The sequence below is a fragment of the Crassostrea angulata genome, chromosome 7 (genome assembly GCF_025612915.1).
Source record: "Crassostrea angulata isolate pt1a10 chromosome 7, ASM2561291v2, whole genome shotgun sequence".
NCBI lineage: Eukaryota > Metazoa > Mollusca > Bivalvia > Ostreida > Ostreidae > Magallana > Magallana angulata.
The window spans coordinates 50,393,219-50,412,434 of NC_069117.1; the positions used below are offsets into that span (position 1 = coordinate 50,393,219).

Sequence of the window (19,216 nt, forward strand, 5' to 3'; positions counted from 1 at the left end):
CGAGCTCTCACATTTGTTGCATGAGTTTTTGTGGTCGCATGAAGTCTCAAAATTGTGGACATGCACACTATGTAGACGCGACCGAATGCGATTCAAATTATTGCACGAACATTAGTACGAATGTTTTACAACGTTTTTTGCACTGCAAGTACGATTTTTTTATATTGCAGCTGTTTTTGCGTATGTTGTGCGACCATCAGACTGTTGATCAACGTGTCTCATGTAATCTTGCAATGTTTTACTATCATTGCAAGGTTTATCGGTTTCAGATTCCAGGCTTTACCACTAGTATATACTGGATACAGGGTTATTTTCGCCCCGTGTTATTTTTGCGGTATTGCCTTGTCTTGAAATGGCTCCAACAATGCTGTGGTAAAAGAGAGATAATATGAGACATTGGAATTTGTCAAGTCTTAATCCGCTGACTGACAAAATACTGTAAAAGTGCGAGTGAGCAAAATAAAACGGGGGCGAATAGATTCTTCATACAGAATACATTGTATACACAGCATATTTGTTTTAGGCCAAAATTGACCTTGATCTTGGCTTCTGTTTTTATCTCATTGGGCGGTATGCGATATATATATTTCTCGCATTATCACCGGTGTGAGATCGGTTTGTCCGGTGTGAGACAGCAGTGTGAGATTTTTCTGTCTTACACTGTGTATTACTACGCCGTTTTAAAACGTAAACAAACGTTGTCTGCTGTAGGGAAATGCAAAATGGTGCATTGAGATTATCCATTAAGTAATTGTGTTGCTTTATAAATTACAATTTATCTATTTTTAATTTAAAAAACTGTCGTATGCTCTCATTTTGACTTGTACTATTTGAAGCGCGTGGAGGGATAAACTGAAAGTAATCTTTTGAACGTCATAACAGAAAGTTGTCAAACAACATTTTTTTAGGTAATATAATGCGAGAAAAATAATCATTCATTATATACTCGTGTGGGATAGTGAAATTTCACCTCGGGGCCAAGATTCACCGTCTAGGACTCGGCAAAGCCTCGTCCTAGACTGTGAATCTTATGGGGCGCCGTTTTAATATTTTTGAGGTATTTTCTGATGTCAGAAAATGATTTTTTGATATCAAGAATTCGAATTTCTGATATCAGAAAATGATTTTTTGATATCAGAAATTGAAACTGAATTTTTGATATCAAGAATTATATTTTCTGATATCAGAAATTCAAAGAAAATGGCGAATAAATTTCACCTATTTAATGAATACTCCCTTGACCCAAAATTAAACTGCCGAGCTACAGAGCCAGATTTGCATGTAAATATTTGTTGTCTTTTATTTATTTTAATGTAAAATTTAATAAGTGTTCTTGATAATTCTGGTCTTATGTATTGAAAGCGCTAACTGTACGTATATGTATATGTGGCAAAACTTGCCAGAATGAAACCAGGTTTAAAATAAGGCATTCATCATTATTCTTAAGAGACATATACTCAGTACAGGCTTGAAACACATTTTCTTACAAATTACAAAAGTTGCATTACAGGGAGCATTCATTAAGTTGATAGTAATTTTATGTAAGTCTTATTTTCTGATATCAAAAAATAGATTTTCTGATATCAGAAAATGTACATGAATTTTTTGTTCGATTTTTTGATATCAAAAAATGATTTTCTGATATCAAGAATTCAATTTTTTGATTTCAAAAAATCAACTTTAATTCTTGATATCAAAAAATCTATTTTGTGATATCAGAAAATCATTTTTGATATCAAGAATTCGAATTTGTGATATCAAAAAATGATTTTCTGATATCACAAAATAGATTTTTTGATATCAAGAATTAATTTTTGATATCAAGAATTATTTTTTGATATCAAAAATTCGAATTATTGATATCAAATATTTATTTTTTGATATCAGAAAATACCTCAAAAATATTAAAACGGCGCCTCATAGAATCTTGTCCCCTCGGTGGAATTTCACTATCCCACACTCGTAATAATGAATGATTCTATTAATCCCATCTGCCTCGTACGTGCATTTGTAACATGGAATGTCTGATCGGATGAGCGCGGCTCAGCCTCGTTCAATTTCTATTCTTCATCTCATTTACAAACGAATATTGTTTATATTTTCAGATTTTATTGTGATATTGTCCAGCCTTAAGGTATCTCACTCCTCACGTTTATGAAGAAAATCCATTTGAATTCAAGAAACAAGTTTTGGGGGAACTGTTTTCTCGTGCGGAAGGTTTTTAGTCGAAAATGACAGAAAACAAGCAATTCTTTGAATTTTAATACACTTTTCTTTTAATTATACTTTGTTCATTATTCACATTTTTAACATTTGATAGGTTTCTGACATGTTCTATAAGTCCTGTGTGACTTGTACAAAACTAAATTTTGAAAAAACGATAAATTTCTAGCATAAAATCATGCAAATATATAGAAAATGTCTGAAATGTTTGAACCAAATTTTGGTTAAAACTTTACTTTGAAGCAATATATCTAAAAATTGACATCACTGACCCCCATGTTTTATTATGTCAAAATGATACTGAATTAATATCTAGGCAAACGGGATTAATCTGAAAAAATTCCTGATATTCAAAATGTTTTATTACAAATCAAATTGTAGCTATAGTGGAAATTGTCTATATTAAGTGCAAAAAGGTCACACGAAAATTTATGCAGCATCGAACAATTTTTTTTTCGTAATCCCTTTTTTCAGTGTGACCATTGTGCATAATTAAAAACAATATTTCAAGAAAAAAGTTTACTTAATCAAAAATACAACAAACCTTAATCGGAATGAAATTGCATTTTAGGTGCAAAAAGGTCAAATTAAATCGTCCATAACTCAGAGGGATTATCTTTTTTTAAAAGTGTGTTTTGTCTACAGATTTCAATGATATACTCCTAAAGAAATTCTTGATACAAGAATATTGAGGAGTGGGATACCTTAAAATATTTTTATTAAATATTTAGTTACATACATGTATGTATGTTGATTCCACTTAAAATCGTACAAACATCACTCAGGACTTTTTTTTATTTCTAAACTTTACAACATTTCACTTTCATAAGAGTTTTAAAACAGAAATGTTTTTAAAATTTTGAAAAATAAGGGGTTTTCTGGAACCAAATTGATACTTTAAAATTCTCAAGAAAATAGAGTACTGTACTTTGAGGTCTATAATTGTGTTATACTGCGCCTAGAGTTAGTAACAAATACCTGCACAAAAAATATCCTACAATTATTTGCTGTAGAGATCCACCTTAAGAACTGGCGCTTGGTTAGTGTTTGACAGCTTAAGTAAACAGGCAGCTGGCATTTTTAAATTGCATGATTCAATACTAAGGACCATATCGGATAGGTGTAGACGTGAGACGTTCACTGATTTATTGACTCAATCATGAGATCATACAAATATTTACCAGAAATCAAAGTTGTTGTGTTTACGTGCTTGAGTGAACAAATAATGAAACTTAAGCTTTGATCAAAGTTTATCAAACAGGATTTTTTTAAAAAATAAAAGGTGTGGACGCTAAACGTTATTCGCGCAAAAACCACTTGCAATTGTTCTCAAATACGCACGTGCAAAATTTTCATGTTTTAAGGTTAACTTTAAACAATTTTTCTTTGTCTTGGAAGAAACAAATTAGGGTTCAAGACATGATTCATATCATTGATCATTATCATATGCATATATTGGAAACATCGGACTGAAATGATTATTCCGATTTTTTCTATCAAAATAAAGCCTTATCTTTATTCATCTGATAATTTCTCTAAAAAGAGAATTGTACTTTTTACATAGTATTAAAAAATCAGTGACTATACATAGTCATCTAATTTTCCTATTTGTATAGAGTTGATATATAAGAAAAAGATAAAGTTTGAACTTACCAATTGTTATTCTAAAGAAACAAATGAACAGCATAGTATAAAGTTTGCTTTTCCATTCAATCATCTTAAAAACCCGTGTCTATGACTGTATTATCCCAAACAAATTACTTTAATGCAAAGAGACTATTGATACAAGTAACTAGGAAGTAAACCAAATATAGGTATACGTAGTATCAAACGTGATATCGATTTTTACAACTATTTGCTTAATTGTGTATGGAAGCCAAACAAGATATTAATTCTAACGAACTTAACTTGATGTTAATCTTTGAAATAGTGATTTTATCATTCTACATAGAATGTCCCTAGTTTCTTTCCATAATATTTGACAATTTATTAACAGTAGTTACGTCTATCAGTGGCAATCAATTTAAAATTAAAGTATTAGACAAACACAAAATCAATGACGTTCCATTTATTTAAAAATTGTTGAGAAATTGCTAGGAATGGAAAACGTAGTTTACGTGATTTCATAACTGGAAAATATGACATACTGTTCACACAATTCTTTGCTTATTTATTAGTAAATTCTTTAATTTGGGGATAATTCAAAATAACTGAAAAGTTGTTAGGTAAAAGAAAATTGAAGTTATAAGTCAATTTTTGAAAAAAACCGTTGAAAAATGAATGTTGACCCGCCTCATACAATGTATGTGTTCTTTTAAAAATGACATTCCATATTCCATTTTTTTTTTATTTCAACGATCGATAAACTACGGAATCAATATGCAAGGATAAATGCATTTTAACATTACCAGTAGAATCCATCCGCTCATGTTCTAGCCTTTATCATAACTAATTTCAACTGATTTCATGAGTTTTCTGTGATATAATCCTTAGAGAATATTTTTATTAGGGTTACAATTTTGTTTATTTTTCAATCGTATGAAAATCATTGCATTTAAAACAGTAACAATATCTGTCAATCTGTTCAATTTCTTGTACTGAGCTTAGTTTTGGGTTAATCGGCTTTGGAGTTTATTAAGTGTCACATGCTTACGTAACATCAAAGACCAATACTAAAATGGGGTGCTATATATTGAAAACATGAAATTTTATGAACCATTACATATATCAAAGTAAAAAATAAACAGCTCTAAAAATTTAATGAAAATTTTATTATAAAATTTATAAATAACTACCATACTGTATTTTAAACAATTTTACGGTAAAATATGAATTTGAGATGTTTTCCACAAACAAAGCAAAATTGTAGATATCAATTATAGCACATGCAATGTAAGATAAAGATTACATTGGCGATAGTCTGTTACAATGAATGCATTCAATTTCGAACAATAAGAATAAAACTATATACATGTACATGTAAATGAAACCTTTAAAAAGTTTTTGATTTAACAAGTAGGAGAAAAAATGCATTTTGAATTTAATTATTTTGATGCATAGCGGCTAAACAATATTGGCTATTAATATACATATATTTTTTGTAGCAAAGCAAACAATATGGAGATTTTTCTTAAATTCAATAACTCATAAGGATTTTTGTAGAACATACTGAAGTAGGATGTGTATTTGCTAATTGTAACAATTCATGATTTTAATTGTTTCTCAATAGTTCACCGTGCATGCTGTATTTTGTTAAAAATTATATAAAAGAAAAAGGCGACATATCGCTGCAGTCATAGTATATCTATAAAAAAGTACAAATGGCGATAAAGATTGGCCACTGTAACAAATCATCAGTTGTTGGTTGTAGTAAAAAGAAATTACTTTGAAAACGAGAGGTTTATGTATTCTGCAGAATTATCTGTTGCGGATTGGTTTGCGTATATATTAGACACATCTATAAATAGAAATGTGATATGAAATATACTCATGAAACAATTGTATACATTTCTTCATATTTGTCACAGCTATAGCTATTTGCAATCAAATATGAACTTGACCACGGATACTAGACAATAAACCATGTAATGCTAATGGCAGGTATGCTCTTTTGGACCATTAAAATTAAACCAGTTTCAATTGACCCCAAATGTCGTAATATTGAACCCAATAAAAATAATTAACAATGAATCACAAAGAGACAACAGTGTTCAAATCCATAAAAAAACCTTAGATGAATTTAACAAGCACACGTCTGTTCTTATTTTTTCGTAGAAAAACGTTATCTTGACAGTAAACACAGAGGTATACATTTGTCACCAACTAAATTGATTATGATGACTTTCAGATTCCATTTTTGAATAGGTTGAATAATAATGTTACATCATTATGTTTTCTAGTTAAAAAAACCCTTTGATTTAATACTTCTGAAATATTTCTAAAATTCGGAGGCAAGGTGTCTTTTTCGTGAGAACCAATGCAATAAAGCCATATGAAAAACGTTCAGAAGAGACTTGTGTCTAATATGTGAGATCAAGGAAATTCTTAATAATTTTTTAAAATTATTACTGTATACTGCTCACAAACAGTGGGGTATAACTTATCTGCATTTTGATTTGTTGATAGTAAAATTTCAGCGTAAAGTTATCTGAGAGAAAAAACCAGTCATGTATTGTTTGAAATGATGATGTTCAATATGAAATTTGTTTTAAAATCCACACATTCTCGAGATTTTGAACACTTCAAAGTCCTGAAGCATTAGTTCCCGTCGCATAATGGTTAGAGTAGTGGACTTGGGGTCAGGCGAGCCGAGTTCAATCACCTAATGCCGAATGGTTTTTCTTCCTTAATGTGATTTGATACATGATCTTATATTTGAAATGATAGATACAACTAATTTTCGATATGATCTTATTAAAAGATAACTATATTACTTCATTTTGCCACTTTAAATATATTTTTGCCACGTTATATTTTTGTCTATTGAAATCCTTGGAGACTCTCAGCTGCTGTGAGCTAAAAGGCAAAGTTTTAATGAAACTCATACTAATCAAATACAAAAGTAAACAATAACATGGTTCGAGTTTTGTTTACAAAACAAAGAATTTCAAACGCTGTATCTTGTTCATAACACGATATTTGACTTTCAAATTTTGAAAACAAAGCATTACAAATACCCGTATTATTCATTCAAAACATTGCGAATGGAAAAATAGAATGATTTTCTTTTTTAGCTTAAATCGTGTGTAAGACCCCTTTAAAGGGAGCTAAATACAAATATTTAAATCGTATATTTTAGAATGGCCTATTTTAAAATTTTTAATGTATGTATCTTCAGGTATAATTTTAAAATATCAGATGCCGACAAATAGTAAATAATTTATATGAAATATCTAGTAAATAACTAACATTTTTTTTTTACCTTTTGTGTACTTGGCGATCATATGTTTGTCAGAGATGTTTCGTTTATCAGAAATCTCTGTCTTTTGTAAGCTCTCATACATTTGACTACAATTAAAAGGATATCTGTATGATATGATATACATGTACAATAAAATGTCGTTTGAATTAAAACAAACTTTGCATTGAAAAATTCAGATCTGAATTAAATGAAGGTTTACAGAATAAGAATTTTGTAGCTCTTCGGAAACTTTTCAGGATTAAACCATATGTTATATTAATTTGGATAATCTTTATGTGCGTTTAACCCATATTATTATCAAAACGTGTACTAAACTGAGAGAGAGAGAGAGAGAGAGAGAGAGAGAGAGAGAGAGAGAGAGAGAGAGAGAGAGAGTTGTACCTGTTAGTTTCTTGACTTTCTGGAAAAAAAAATTGGAATGAGCATGATCATAATTCTAAAAATCATATATCACCAAATATAATTCGTCCACAAATTAGATGATTGAGTAATATAAGCGTATTGCTCGAATTATTTGTTGTGTACTTTTTAATTCTTAAATCTTTAAGATACAAAGATAATAATTTTATATTTCGACCACTTCTTCTCTCATAGTTTTCCCATTCTGAATCAATAAAAGAGAAATACGGTGTTTGGAGGCTCAACTTTTACTGGTCTATACTAAAATAAACTAGAACAACCACGGCCAGATGTAAAAGAATCGTATGTTTGGTTCTGGTTTGAAAGGATGACTTTACTACCACTGATAAAGTTTTACAAGAACATTTTATCATAACCAAAAAATATGTAGATTCAACTGCCGTCTAATAAAAACACTTGGATATCCATAAAAAGATTGAAGTTTTATGTGATTTTTAGTTACGTATAAGAGAGATCTATATGCAGACTCTGAATCATGGCTTGAGACAATGTCATACTAGAGTGTAGAAAATTGCCGGGATATTGTACACTTACGTATAGCTAGAGAGTGTAGGAGATGTGAGGTTCTTTTATATATTTTTCATAATTTGAATCATAACAAAAATATAACCTTCATTTTTAGCCGGGCTCTGCTGAAAGCAGAGTCCTGGCTGTAGGCAGGCGAATCGCCAATGTTACTATGAATAACAAACTTCAAAAGGAAACAAAAAACCAAACAGCGTCAAAGTAAAAGCTTCCGCTATACTAAATAGTTTCAAAAAAAGCCACGTGTTGTCAAAAGTGTTGGCATTTTGCTTCTTTTTTTTTATTTCGAGGTAATTGTCTATCTGTTTTAGTTTTATTACTAATAACGTGTTTTAAAAACAAGACTATACATTTTGGACACATACAATGCGCATGAATTTATATGAACTACTTTGCTGCGCGTTGAAGACATGGTGATTGAATATATAACACATATTGCAAAATTCAAGGCAGCAACTGTTGAACTTTTTTCTACTAGACAGACATATTTTTGTTTATAAGCCGCTTACAAAATTTTGTCGCTCTCTGATTCTTTGCCGACATTAAAAGCACGAGAGCTAGAGAGAGAGAGAGAGAGAGAGAGAGAGAGAGAGAGAGAGAGAGAGAGAGAGAGAGATTTATTTCAGTCTTTACTACACAATATGCATATATAAAAGACACTGCAAAAGAGCCCGGCGTTTAGTACTTCAGTACTTTGATTTTGAAAGCACGTTTAAACTTTGATATTATTAGCGAAACAAATACACCTTTTCTTAAATATTTGTATTACATACCAACAATTCATGAGTTCAAGCCCAAATCTATAATTTAATATTATATGATCGTTTATAAGCCAGAAAAAGTTGTTTTGAATTTTTCTTATCGTAATTGTGAAATGCTACCTTTAACAGCTTGGTCGGATTGCACATCTGTGCTTACTGTACGACGTTTATTTTTTTTTGGGGGGGGGGGGAGGGGGGTGTGAAAATTATTGCGGCCAAAATAATGTTGAAAATTTGCTTTACCTTTCATTAGACAAGCTTCGTACTGATTGGTGCCCTCCTTTTGTGTTAATATCTCATAAACGTTTCTGAAATATAAGCATATAAACAAAAGCACGACAACTTCTTGCAACCATCTAATTTCATGATATTTCAAAAGAACATTTAATACTTTTTTAATACAAACTATTTAGTTTTGTTATTCTTTTGTTTCTTATTAATAATTTTTGCTTAATTGTTTCAAATATTTTAAGATTTTGGTTTCAATAAATTATATGTATATAAAGGGGGATAGTATCTTATGCATGTGTTTATGTACGATGATATTGGTATATTTATTAGGACATTGAAAATATTTAAAAAAAAAAGAAACACAAAAACGGTTTGAATGAAAAACAATACAAGCAAATTTTTACATGCATTGTCTTTAACGAACCATTAGGTATACCGTTACATTTATGTTGGCATCACTCTTTGGGCATTTTTATGAAAGAAAAGGCAGTAATTCGTAGACAAATTCCCTTCCAGTACTATATGCTCTCTAGTTATATTTTTACTTCTATGATTTAAACACTAGCGGATATTGATGCTCATCGAATACTGATGAAGCAAAATTAAGCATTTAAAGATGTGTCGCTCGATATAAATGATAAAGTAATTAGTAAGAAGTGTTTTTATTTTACATATTTATGGATTTAAATGATTATAGTTGCATAGCATAGGAGTTAGGCTATTTGATTATCAATTTACACTTACCTTTCAACAGTAACATCTTGTTCTAAAATATTAAATCAAAATTTTATTCGGAAGTACTATTCAAATGAAATAAATCTATTCGATTAGTTTTAGAAACTTGACATTTTTAAATGCTCTTTTAAAACCGAAATAAATAATTTGCCTTGAATCGACATTTTTGTAAATCATGTTTCGCATACCTTTTGACAAAATGATGTTAAAAGGACAATGCAACTAAGTATTATTTAATTGAGGATAACAACTTTTTAATAGTCAAAATCAATTAATTTGAATTATACATGTACATCACAGGCATCCGTTTGAAATTACTTCAAAACATTTGTATAAAAACATTCTAATACAATAATACTTATTTCTTTTTTTTTAAATTATATTTTCGAGGCATCTTGAATAAAATTGACACTATTGATGGCAGATGTTAGTAATTAGCATAACACCAATGACTGAAATATGTCAAAATAACATTTAAAACAGTTACCTGCAAGTGTTGTGTAATGTGATGCATCTTCGTTCGTTCTCATAGGGTTATTCCTGTAACAAGTTAATCAGATATCTGTTACAAATACAATCGTTTTACCCTTTGAATATCTTATGTCTGGAATACGACATTTAAAAAATATAAATTGTGGTATGATTTTAGGGAAAAAGGAATGCCATTCCTAGATCTACCTTTCATTAATAATTTTAATTTGATTAAAAAAACATTAGCACCGTTGAATGTATATCAAAATAAAATTTCTCGAGTATTCACATTACTACATTGATACTACATGAAATATTTATGATATGCGTTTAAGTTTTAAAAGATATAAATTGAAAATGTTTTAAACTAGGTTTTATAAGGTACAATCTCATTTCTGTTTGGAATTGTCAATAGTTCTAACGCTTTGAAATATTTTCATAGAAACATGCATCCATTTCTTTTTTTTAGGAATTCGAATAAGTTGATAATACATACATGTACATATATGCTTTTTTTTTTTAGCGATTTCAGGTATACTCCCATTTAAGACATATTGTAATGTTAAAAATAAATTTGTGAAAAAGATTTTACATATCAAGAAGTTGTATCTAAGAAAAAAGTTTTGAAAACAATGGAGTTACTTTTCTCTTTTGAAAAAGTATGAATTTTCATTGTTTGAAATGGCTGAAAATGCACAACATATAGAACACTAAAATGTGAATATGTTATACAAATGATTGTATGTGAACGTTTTGGTTAAATGAATGTCGGACGACAGTAGGATAGTGTAGACGTTTCAATGATTCAACGGATTCTAGACCCTTATATTAAGCTAAGAGTTAAATATACGTGAACGGAAAACTATGCGATAAACCCATCGTACAAAGTAAAAATATAAAACATGTTCATCTACTTCTATTAACTTACTTATCGAAATTCCTTTCTTTGTTTTCTGAAAAAAGATAAGTCATATGATTTATATTGATATGTTAGGTTGCTGTTCAGAATTTAAAGATTGAAGAACAATAGGACTTTTATCTTAAAAGTTTTTGGAGATATACTCATTTAATTAATTTATATTTTATTGAGCAGATTGGTTTGTCCAGTAGGTTGATGAAATGGACTTATTTTCAGTGTACGACGGATGCATAACACAAGAAAATTACGTCGCTTTTTTAATCTCAGAAGAACCACGACAACAACAACGAGAACAATTGCTAGAGTTATCCCTCCAGCAGCCGCTCCTCCAGCGATAAACGGCAAATCAGTAGAATCCTCTGAAAAATAGGCAAATAGAGTTTTAATACAGCCCTACAATCAAATTCAAATGATTACTAGTATGTTAAAATATCTTACCACAAACTAAAATCAAACTTAAAACGTAGTGTTACTATAATTGAATAAATACTGGATGAAAAAATTATTATTAAAAACTGGCATGGACGGGAAATTGCAAAAATGAACAAATAAAAACAATCATCATTAAAATATGTTAAATAACTAACGATTGAAATTTTTAATTAAGAAATAACACACCTAATACAAAACAACATTTATTACTTTTGATATCTTTTGCAGTCTCGTAATTTGAAAGTATATATTGGTGTTTTCCAGAGCAAAACATATAATGTAATCAGCTCTTACTGACACTCGACGACTTCTGATCTCATCTAACGATAAAGATGAAAGAAGATTGTGCTTGCTCGTCAACTTATTTCATAAAAAACGCCATCACGTATTTTGCGCAAGTAGGAAAACGAAATTAAAATTAGACTAGGTAAGATTCTCTCTTCTTGACTCTGTTTTCATTGATTTTAAGCGCATTGATTTTTTAAAATCTCAATATTAGGCCAAATGTTCATGATACGTATGCTCTTTTTAAGTAATGCTGAAAACACCTCATTCATCTTAAATACGGGAAATATATGATGAAAATTTACTTCAATATAGCTTATTTTGCCCCCGAGTGAAGATATCAGCATAGCTATCTGAAGAGCTTTGTTTTACACTTAAAAGTGCAAACGTACTACTTTAGCATGTTCTAAGAATATGTGTACACATGATAAATTCTTCATAAAGATAAAAAGGATAAAAAAAAAATCTCACTCTTAACCGCGGTGCTTCACAAAATTCTCAAAGGTATTGGCCACTAACCATGTATACACAATTATATTCATTTTCGGCACTCTTTGGAAGTATGTTAAAGTGTCATACTAGGTTAACAATTCGCATACATCTTTACCCTAACAGGAAGAGACAACGTTATAAAAAATTTTGGCAGTATATGAAGTAAAAGAGTGAAAGTGTCAAACATTTTTAATTATTCAAACAGAAAAAAAAAATGAAAAAAAAAATATAGTCAATTTTGAAATGAAGTCTGTTTATACTGAAGAACAATGAGATCAGGTCTATTTTATTTTTTTCCAAACTGCAATTAATTTTATTTGATAAAATAAAACTCAATAAACGAAAATATTTTAAAATTTTGTTTGATAATTATTCATATTATTCATATTATTTATTTTTTCCTCATATTTTTTATAGTGATTTTCTCTGACTGTGTCCTTGTGAATAAGCAATTAAGGTTCTATTAATAAAAAGAAGATATAGATATCATTTGTATTTGTCCCATTTTACTTTGATAATGAAGAAATCCAATGAGGGGTCTTTTATCAATGTGTAATTTATTGACCTCAAACTAGCCCATTTACCTTCTAATGTCGTGCAGCTGACTTTCTCTGAAGAGCTTAATCCATGTCTGTTCTGTGCAGTTACATAAATAACGTAGGTCGTAGACGGTTGAAGATTTTGTACGAATGTTGAATGGATAACATTTTCTCCTTTGTCACTAATATTATCGGACCGGCTTTCTCTTTGCTGACCATTCAAGACAATGACAGTAAATGACTGGGGATCCCCGCCATCAAATGATGATCTCCACTGAACTCTGGCACGCATTACTTCACAAACAATTTCGACTCTTTCCGGCATGTTAGGTTTTCCTGTTAATAAAATTAGAATTGAAAATTCAATATGTGTATATTTTTTTACATTGCAAGTTATGATTTTTCAATATCATTTTAAGTATTTACAAAAAGATAATTTTGGTTTATTCGGTAAACCAAATACATTTGTTACTTTAATTAAAATATTAGAAAAATATGAGAATAATAATGAAATATAACACAATATGACATAAATGTACAGGTATTTGATATGCTTGTGAATTTTAATTTAAATTACAATTGTTTTAAATTTGTTTAATAGGGAGTTATAATAATATAAATCGCAAGGACATTCTATATAAAGTTATGAGATTACATAAAAACTCACTTTGTGGTATCACAGTCAAAACTACAACTGTTTCTCCAAACGGGTTGCTGACTAGAAGACGATAAATTCCATAATCGTCTTGTTTTACGGCTGTTTGATTAAAACGAATAGTAAAATTATTCACATCATTTCTTGTTATGCTGCCCATCATCTTATTGCTTGTTGTTCCATTCTCGTATCTTAATTCATAACGAGGCTCAGGATACGCAATAACTGTTGTAGAAAAATCAATCCCAGAGGTGTCTGTCACTCCAAGTGTTATGTTTCCACTGTATGACCGTGGCTTGCCTGAAATAAATTTGAATTATTTTTCTTATTTCAAGTTTTAAAGCATATTGAGATATACATTTGGAAGTGTTCAAAGTATCTTTTTATGAAGATACAATTGTACCGACAGACGAGTTAGAAAAAACCCAAACAAAAATAGCAGCAGTCATTTAACAATTTTCTCGAGTGTCCGCTGCTTCGTCGTTCTGCAGACTCTGCGTTCGCTTTCGAGCACGGGACTTGGTCGTTGAGCTCGAGTCGGCCTGCGATAAAGGGATGCTCTTTTCACTTGCACGGGGCGGCCTGCGATGTCCGCTGCCTCGCCGGTCTGCGTGCTCTGCGGTCACGCTTCATCGGGCCGCCCTGCAATGTCCGCCCCGCTAGCATTGCCTACCTCTTAAGAGAGTCAGTGTTACTCCCGCCGTTTGCCCGAGGTACCTTATCACTTATAACCCGCCGCTCTGCAGGATTTGTGCATTTTCTTAGATTCGCTAATAGGATGACACATTATAATATTTCTCAAATCATTGAACTATAAATGAAATATATTAATTTTCCCCCCAGAAAACACAACTTCTGTGTAGTATTATTCTATATATTTAAAGTTTTATATTATAAAGTTAAAACAAGAGTATTTTATTAATATTCACCAGAATTTCTTGTTATGAAATTATCTTATAAAATTCATCATTGTTGATAAAAATACATTGAATTTACATGTATATAATTTAACAATAATCTAGACAAGAAACAACTTACAATAAACTATTAATTCCACCAACGCCGACACGTTTCTCTCCACTGTGTTACCAGCAATAAGGGTAAAATTCCTAGTATCTGTACACATGGCTTTCTCTATAGTCAATGTAGCTGCTGCCACCGACACCTGGTAGTCCAACAACTTCGATCCGTTATACCACGATACATTTGATAAAGGATTACTGACTATTTCCCTACTAAGTATGGTTCTATCACTCTCATTTACGGTGGTGCTTGTTGTATCGGCTATTTTGGGCTTGTCTAAACATAAACAAAAATATCATATAAAACATCGAAAAGGAAAACAAAAAGCATTATTAAGTTTGAAAATTAAAAATGATGTTATATATGGTATAAAATGAAACCTATGTAAGTATAAAAGTGTTGTAAACGGGATTGAAATAACCCATTAATGAGTAGTTTGAAAGTGATATTTAATGAGCCATTCACTGCAAAAATATCAGCCAAATTTACAACGTCATTTTAACTGAAAGGTTTGAATAGATGACTAAATGGTAAATATATCTCATTCAGTTGCCTTTCAGTTAACTGTGCTTATATTTGAACTCACTAGATAATAAAAATTCCTGGTAATTGGGAATATAATAGAGAAAATGATGTGTGCCTTTATCCTAGGTATAACTTTAACACTGTTATCTTTATCCTATTAAAATGAACGTTCTATTGCTAATCATTAAATTGGGGAATAGAGTTGGACATATGTAGTACAACAAATCAATTTATTACCAACAACGACTGTGATTTTAGATACATCATTTTTCCAATGAAAATCCCGACCAATAAGTAAATCAAAAATATCAATTGCTGAATTTAAATTTTTATGCAGCTATGAGAGATGCTATTGAGCCTCAAAGTATGATGTCACATCATTTATTCCAGGTTTTATCAACATTTCATCAGTACCAGTTCATTATGATATTTGTACTAAATTGTCATGTTCTGGTAAATATAAAACGAAATTACTCGACACCCCATGAATTTTACCTTTTATGACATTACGTTACAACATGGCAACTTTAATGCATTATGCATTATAGCATTTACTTAGCAATGTAATTTGTTGAGTATAATGATCCTCGACACCCCATGAATTTTACGTTTTATGACATTACGTTACAACATGGCAATTTTAATGAATTATAAAACAGTTTAAATCGCCGAACGTTGGTGTCTATCTCTGTGGTGCAATGGGTGTTGCTTTGACATACCGATTAGCAGGTCTCGAGTCCGAAAACTACAGGGACTTTAATTTTCATGAATAGCGGTTAAATTAAACAAAAGTGATGTTTCTTCAAAAATTGAATATTTTTCTGTTATTTCAAATTCGAACACCTGTTTGCAATCCATATCTTTAGGTACTGTAGAAAAATGGGCTTATATGCAGAACTTTTACCAGGTATGTGGATGACCTTTAACATTTACTCGGAGGTCATCTCTCAACACTGAATATTAAACTAAATACAAAATATAAGTATTATTTTAATATATTAATTTTACTCACATAGTACATCAACGGTAGTTATACCCGCTTCAGATGTCCCCACAGAATTGCTGGCTGTACAGTTGTATGTTCCAGACATGTTCCTCTGTATGTTAGGTATTGTATAGTTTGGTCCAGAATAAAGGACGTATTCAGGACGATATGTTCTGGACCATCTCCATATGATACTAGTGTAAGGGTTGGCATCAATCAATGCACACTTCAATACAGCTGTTTGACCTTCTATGACTCTGTATGGACTTAAAAAACCTGCCAGTGGTATCACTTCCGGTTTATCTAAAAAAAAAAATGAATTTATTGAAAATTAATTTATTCAAAATTTGATAACTTCGAGGTGTTGCATTCACTTTATTTTCAAAGACAATCATTCTTTAGTTAAACCAAAACTAAAACGAATTATATTTTTTTGTTTTTTGCTAGATTAACTTTAAAATAAAGTTATATAAGGATATTAATATTAGAGGCTATATAATGAATTAATCATACGGAAGACATTTGAGTAAACTATTTTCTTTTATCACCTTAATCGGTTTTTTTTAATATAGGCAAGCTTTATGCCTGTGCATGCTACATTTATAATTTGTTGTTAGGAAATAAATACAGAATTATTTACATAATACTGTCAGCATATTCACTGTGGAGTTTACTCTCCTCCCTGATATGTTACTGGCTGTGCAATACACCCGTTTCCCGTTGTCTGATTTGGAAGCATTGATTGATAATGCTGACAAAGTTCTCACTAAACCATTCGATGTATTTTTTGTAAGTGTAAATTGATTGGTAAAGTTTGTTGATGACATATACCACGTGATGTTAGCTTGAGGATAACAGTATGACGTTGTACAGTTTATATACATCTGTTGCCCAGCAGTCACATTGATTGATGTTGGAGCCAATGTCACTGAAGTCACAGGAACTGAAATGTACATAAAATAATTCAAGCATCAAAAGATGGCAAAGACTTTTTAGTTGTCAAAACTGGCATTCAATGTAATTTTCACATAAACAGTTAATATCACATAAACAGTTAATATCAAAGTATATAAGCTATTATATCCTATTTCACTTGTAAGATCTAATTTGTTATCAAGCCGGGTGTAAATTTCCGTACCACCTGTTGAAGCTAGGTCTAAATAAAATGTTTTCGAATGCAAATATAAATTTTTGCGCAAAAAATGTAACGTTAAATAAGCTAAATCAATGAGTAATTTGTCAAAATCATTATTTCTTAATACTCTATTGGTATTAAAATATAAATATAGTTTTCAACACAACTTCGATTGACATTATTTAAAATTTGATATTTTGTATCAAACTTATTTCACTGGTTAAACAATATAATTTTTAAAATTGGTATAATGGCCCCAGTATGTATGGAAAACAATCCGGGGTAGATTCCCGTACACTCTTGATTGGACCCGGTGTTATTTTCCCCCGGAAAAATGGCGATAGCAGTTTTTACCCCACGGAGAGCTGACTATATAGCGGGATTTCCCCCTTTTTATAGCCAGATTACCCCTACGAAAAACCGTAGTAACTTTTACCCCGGTTTTACTTTACGGTCATGTTTTTGGCGGACCATTCGTGGCAATTATTTGCAACATCTGAGATGAATTCAATACTCATGATAAAGGGTAATATACACTAGACGATATCCTGCGCAAGGCCGGGAATTGCAAGTTTATACATTAGTATGAAGAATTGTGTCATGTTGTAAATTTTGAATTTAACGGGTGGCAGTAATACAAAATTTACAACATGACAACGTTGTCATGTTGTAAATATTGTTGTTAATGCTTCATCTACATGACCTTTATTCTAATTTATTCAGCTGACTGAAAAACAAACTTTTAAAAATTTTATATCAAATGAGGGAGTGGGTATATAGTGCGTGGTATATATTTTCAAAATGTTGTTCTTTAGGTCAAATCTCAATATAACTTTTATTACTGTCCTTTGCAAATAATAATTTCAATAAAAAGTCTGTCAACCCCCCCCCCCCTCCCCCCACCACCACTAATTCAACTTCCCCGTTTTATGCATACATCATATATTCATATAGACGTAGAGATGTCACAATCTGTTTCTGGTTCACAAATTAATGTAAATAAGGTTTACTACCAATCTGTAGTGGTATAAAACTGTTTTTATGTGTTTTTTATGATATGTATATTTTTATATGTCCATTTTATACGATGGACAAAGTATATACATTATTTTTGCATATCTTAAACCAAAGACGTCAGATCAAGGTACATATAAGTGCCCGGTGATAGGCTTGCCCTACTCTTTCCATCATGACGTTAATTAGTCAACCTTCGTTCTTGGTTACCCAATTCTGGAAAGTTCTATCCATCAAAACTAAAATCGTGCTTTTAAGAAACGAATTGCCTCATTTTATTTATTCAACATTTGTCATATCTGAAGTTATAGGTATACCCTAAATAAGTTCCCAGTAAATATATTCACTTTTTACGTCATCATTCAATATTATTTCATGGCAAGCTTATGTTTGATGCAAATTCCCACTGACTATGATCCGCAAAAGCGTGTCCAAAACCGTATTCTCATTTTTGCTATTTTGGGCTTGTTTATCGAAAATAAAAGTAGGTTTTTGATTAATTTCTCAATAATTATTTATCAGGTAAAATTTATTTAAAGCTCATATCACACGTGTTGAAATACTAAAGGTGTCAGCAGTTACTCTGGTGTAAACGTTTCGTAGTTTATTGACGAAATGTCTAAATTTATATGTATAGATAGTATAAAATACATGTTTTTTCACCCCTGATTTAAGCAAAGGTACACGACTTCATCACATTCTTTTATCATCACCTTTTTTGAGTCTCTGTTGCACCTATTTGGACGACCTTGCATCTTTTATTCGGATTTCGGAATGCTTCGGGTCTTTTTCTTCTCCGTTTTTTAAAGCTTATAATAGATGCATATCTGCTGTTGGGACTAGTCTATGATTTCATGACATGGACATTTTTTTTGTAAAGAAGACGTCATAGTACATTTTAGCGTCGAAAATACTGCAGTGTGTA

The 19,216-nt window shown here is 30.8% G+C and overlaps 1 protein-coding gene across 2 annotated transcripts in view; it reads right to left on the reverse strand.

The window, feature by feature from the left end:
* Window positions 1-4,979: 4,979 nt before the first annotated feature.
* LOC128191856 (nephrin-like) overlaps window positions 4,980-19,216 on the reverse strand; it is a 29,439-nt gene continuing 15,202 nt past the window's right edge. For both annotated transcript variants that reach the window (XM_052864186.1, XM_052864187.1), the window contains 13 exons: window positions 16,783-17,085; window positions 16,170-16,445; window positions 14,648-14,908; window positions 13,622-13,909; window positions 13,000-13,290; window positions 11,455-11,565; window positions 11,216-11,240; window positions 10,304-10,356; window positions 9,826-9,847; window positions 9,094-9,158; window positions 7,526-7,544; window positions 7,145-7,230; window positions 4,980-5,680 (listed from right to left, as the gene is read on the reverse strand). In XM_052864186.1, the coding sequence (XP_052720146.1) occupies window positions 5,604-5,680; window positions 7,145-7,230; window positions 7,526-7,544; window positions 9,094-9,158; window positions 9,826-9,847; window positions 10,304-10,356; window positions 11,216-11,240; window positions 11,455-11,565; window positions 13,000-13,290; window positions 13,622-13,909; window positions 14,648-14,908; window positions 16,170-16,445; window positions 16,783-17,085 (1,877 nt within the window). In that variant the 3' untranslated portion in view covers window positions 4,980-5,603. The remainder of the gene's footprint in view (window positions 5,681-7,144; window positions 7,231-7,525; window positions 7,545-9,093; window positions 9,159-9,825; window positions 9,848-10,303; window positions 10,357-11,215; window positions 11,241-11,454; window positions 11,566-12,999; window positions 13,291-13,621; window positions 13,910-14,647; window positions 14,909-16,169; window positions 16,446-16,782; window positions 17,086-19,216) is intronic.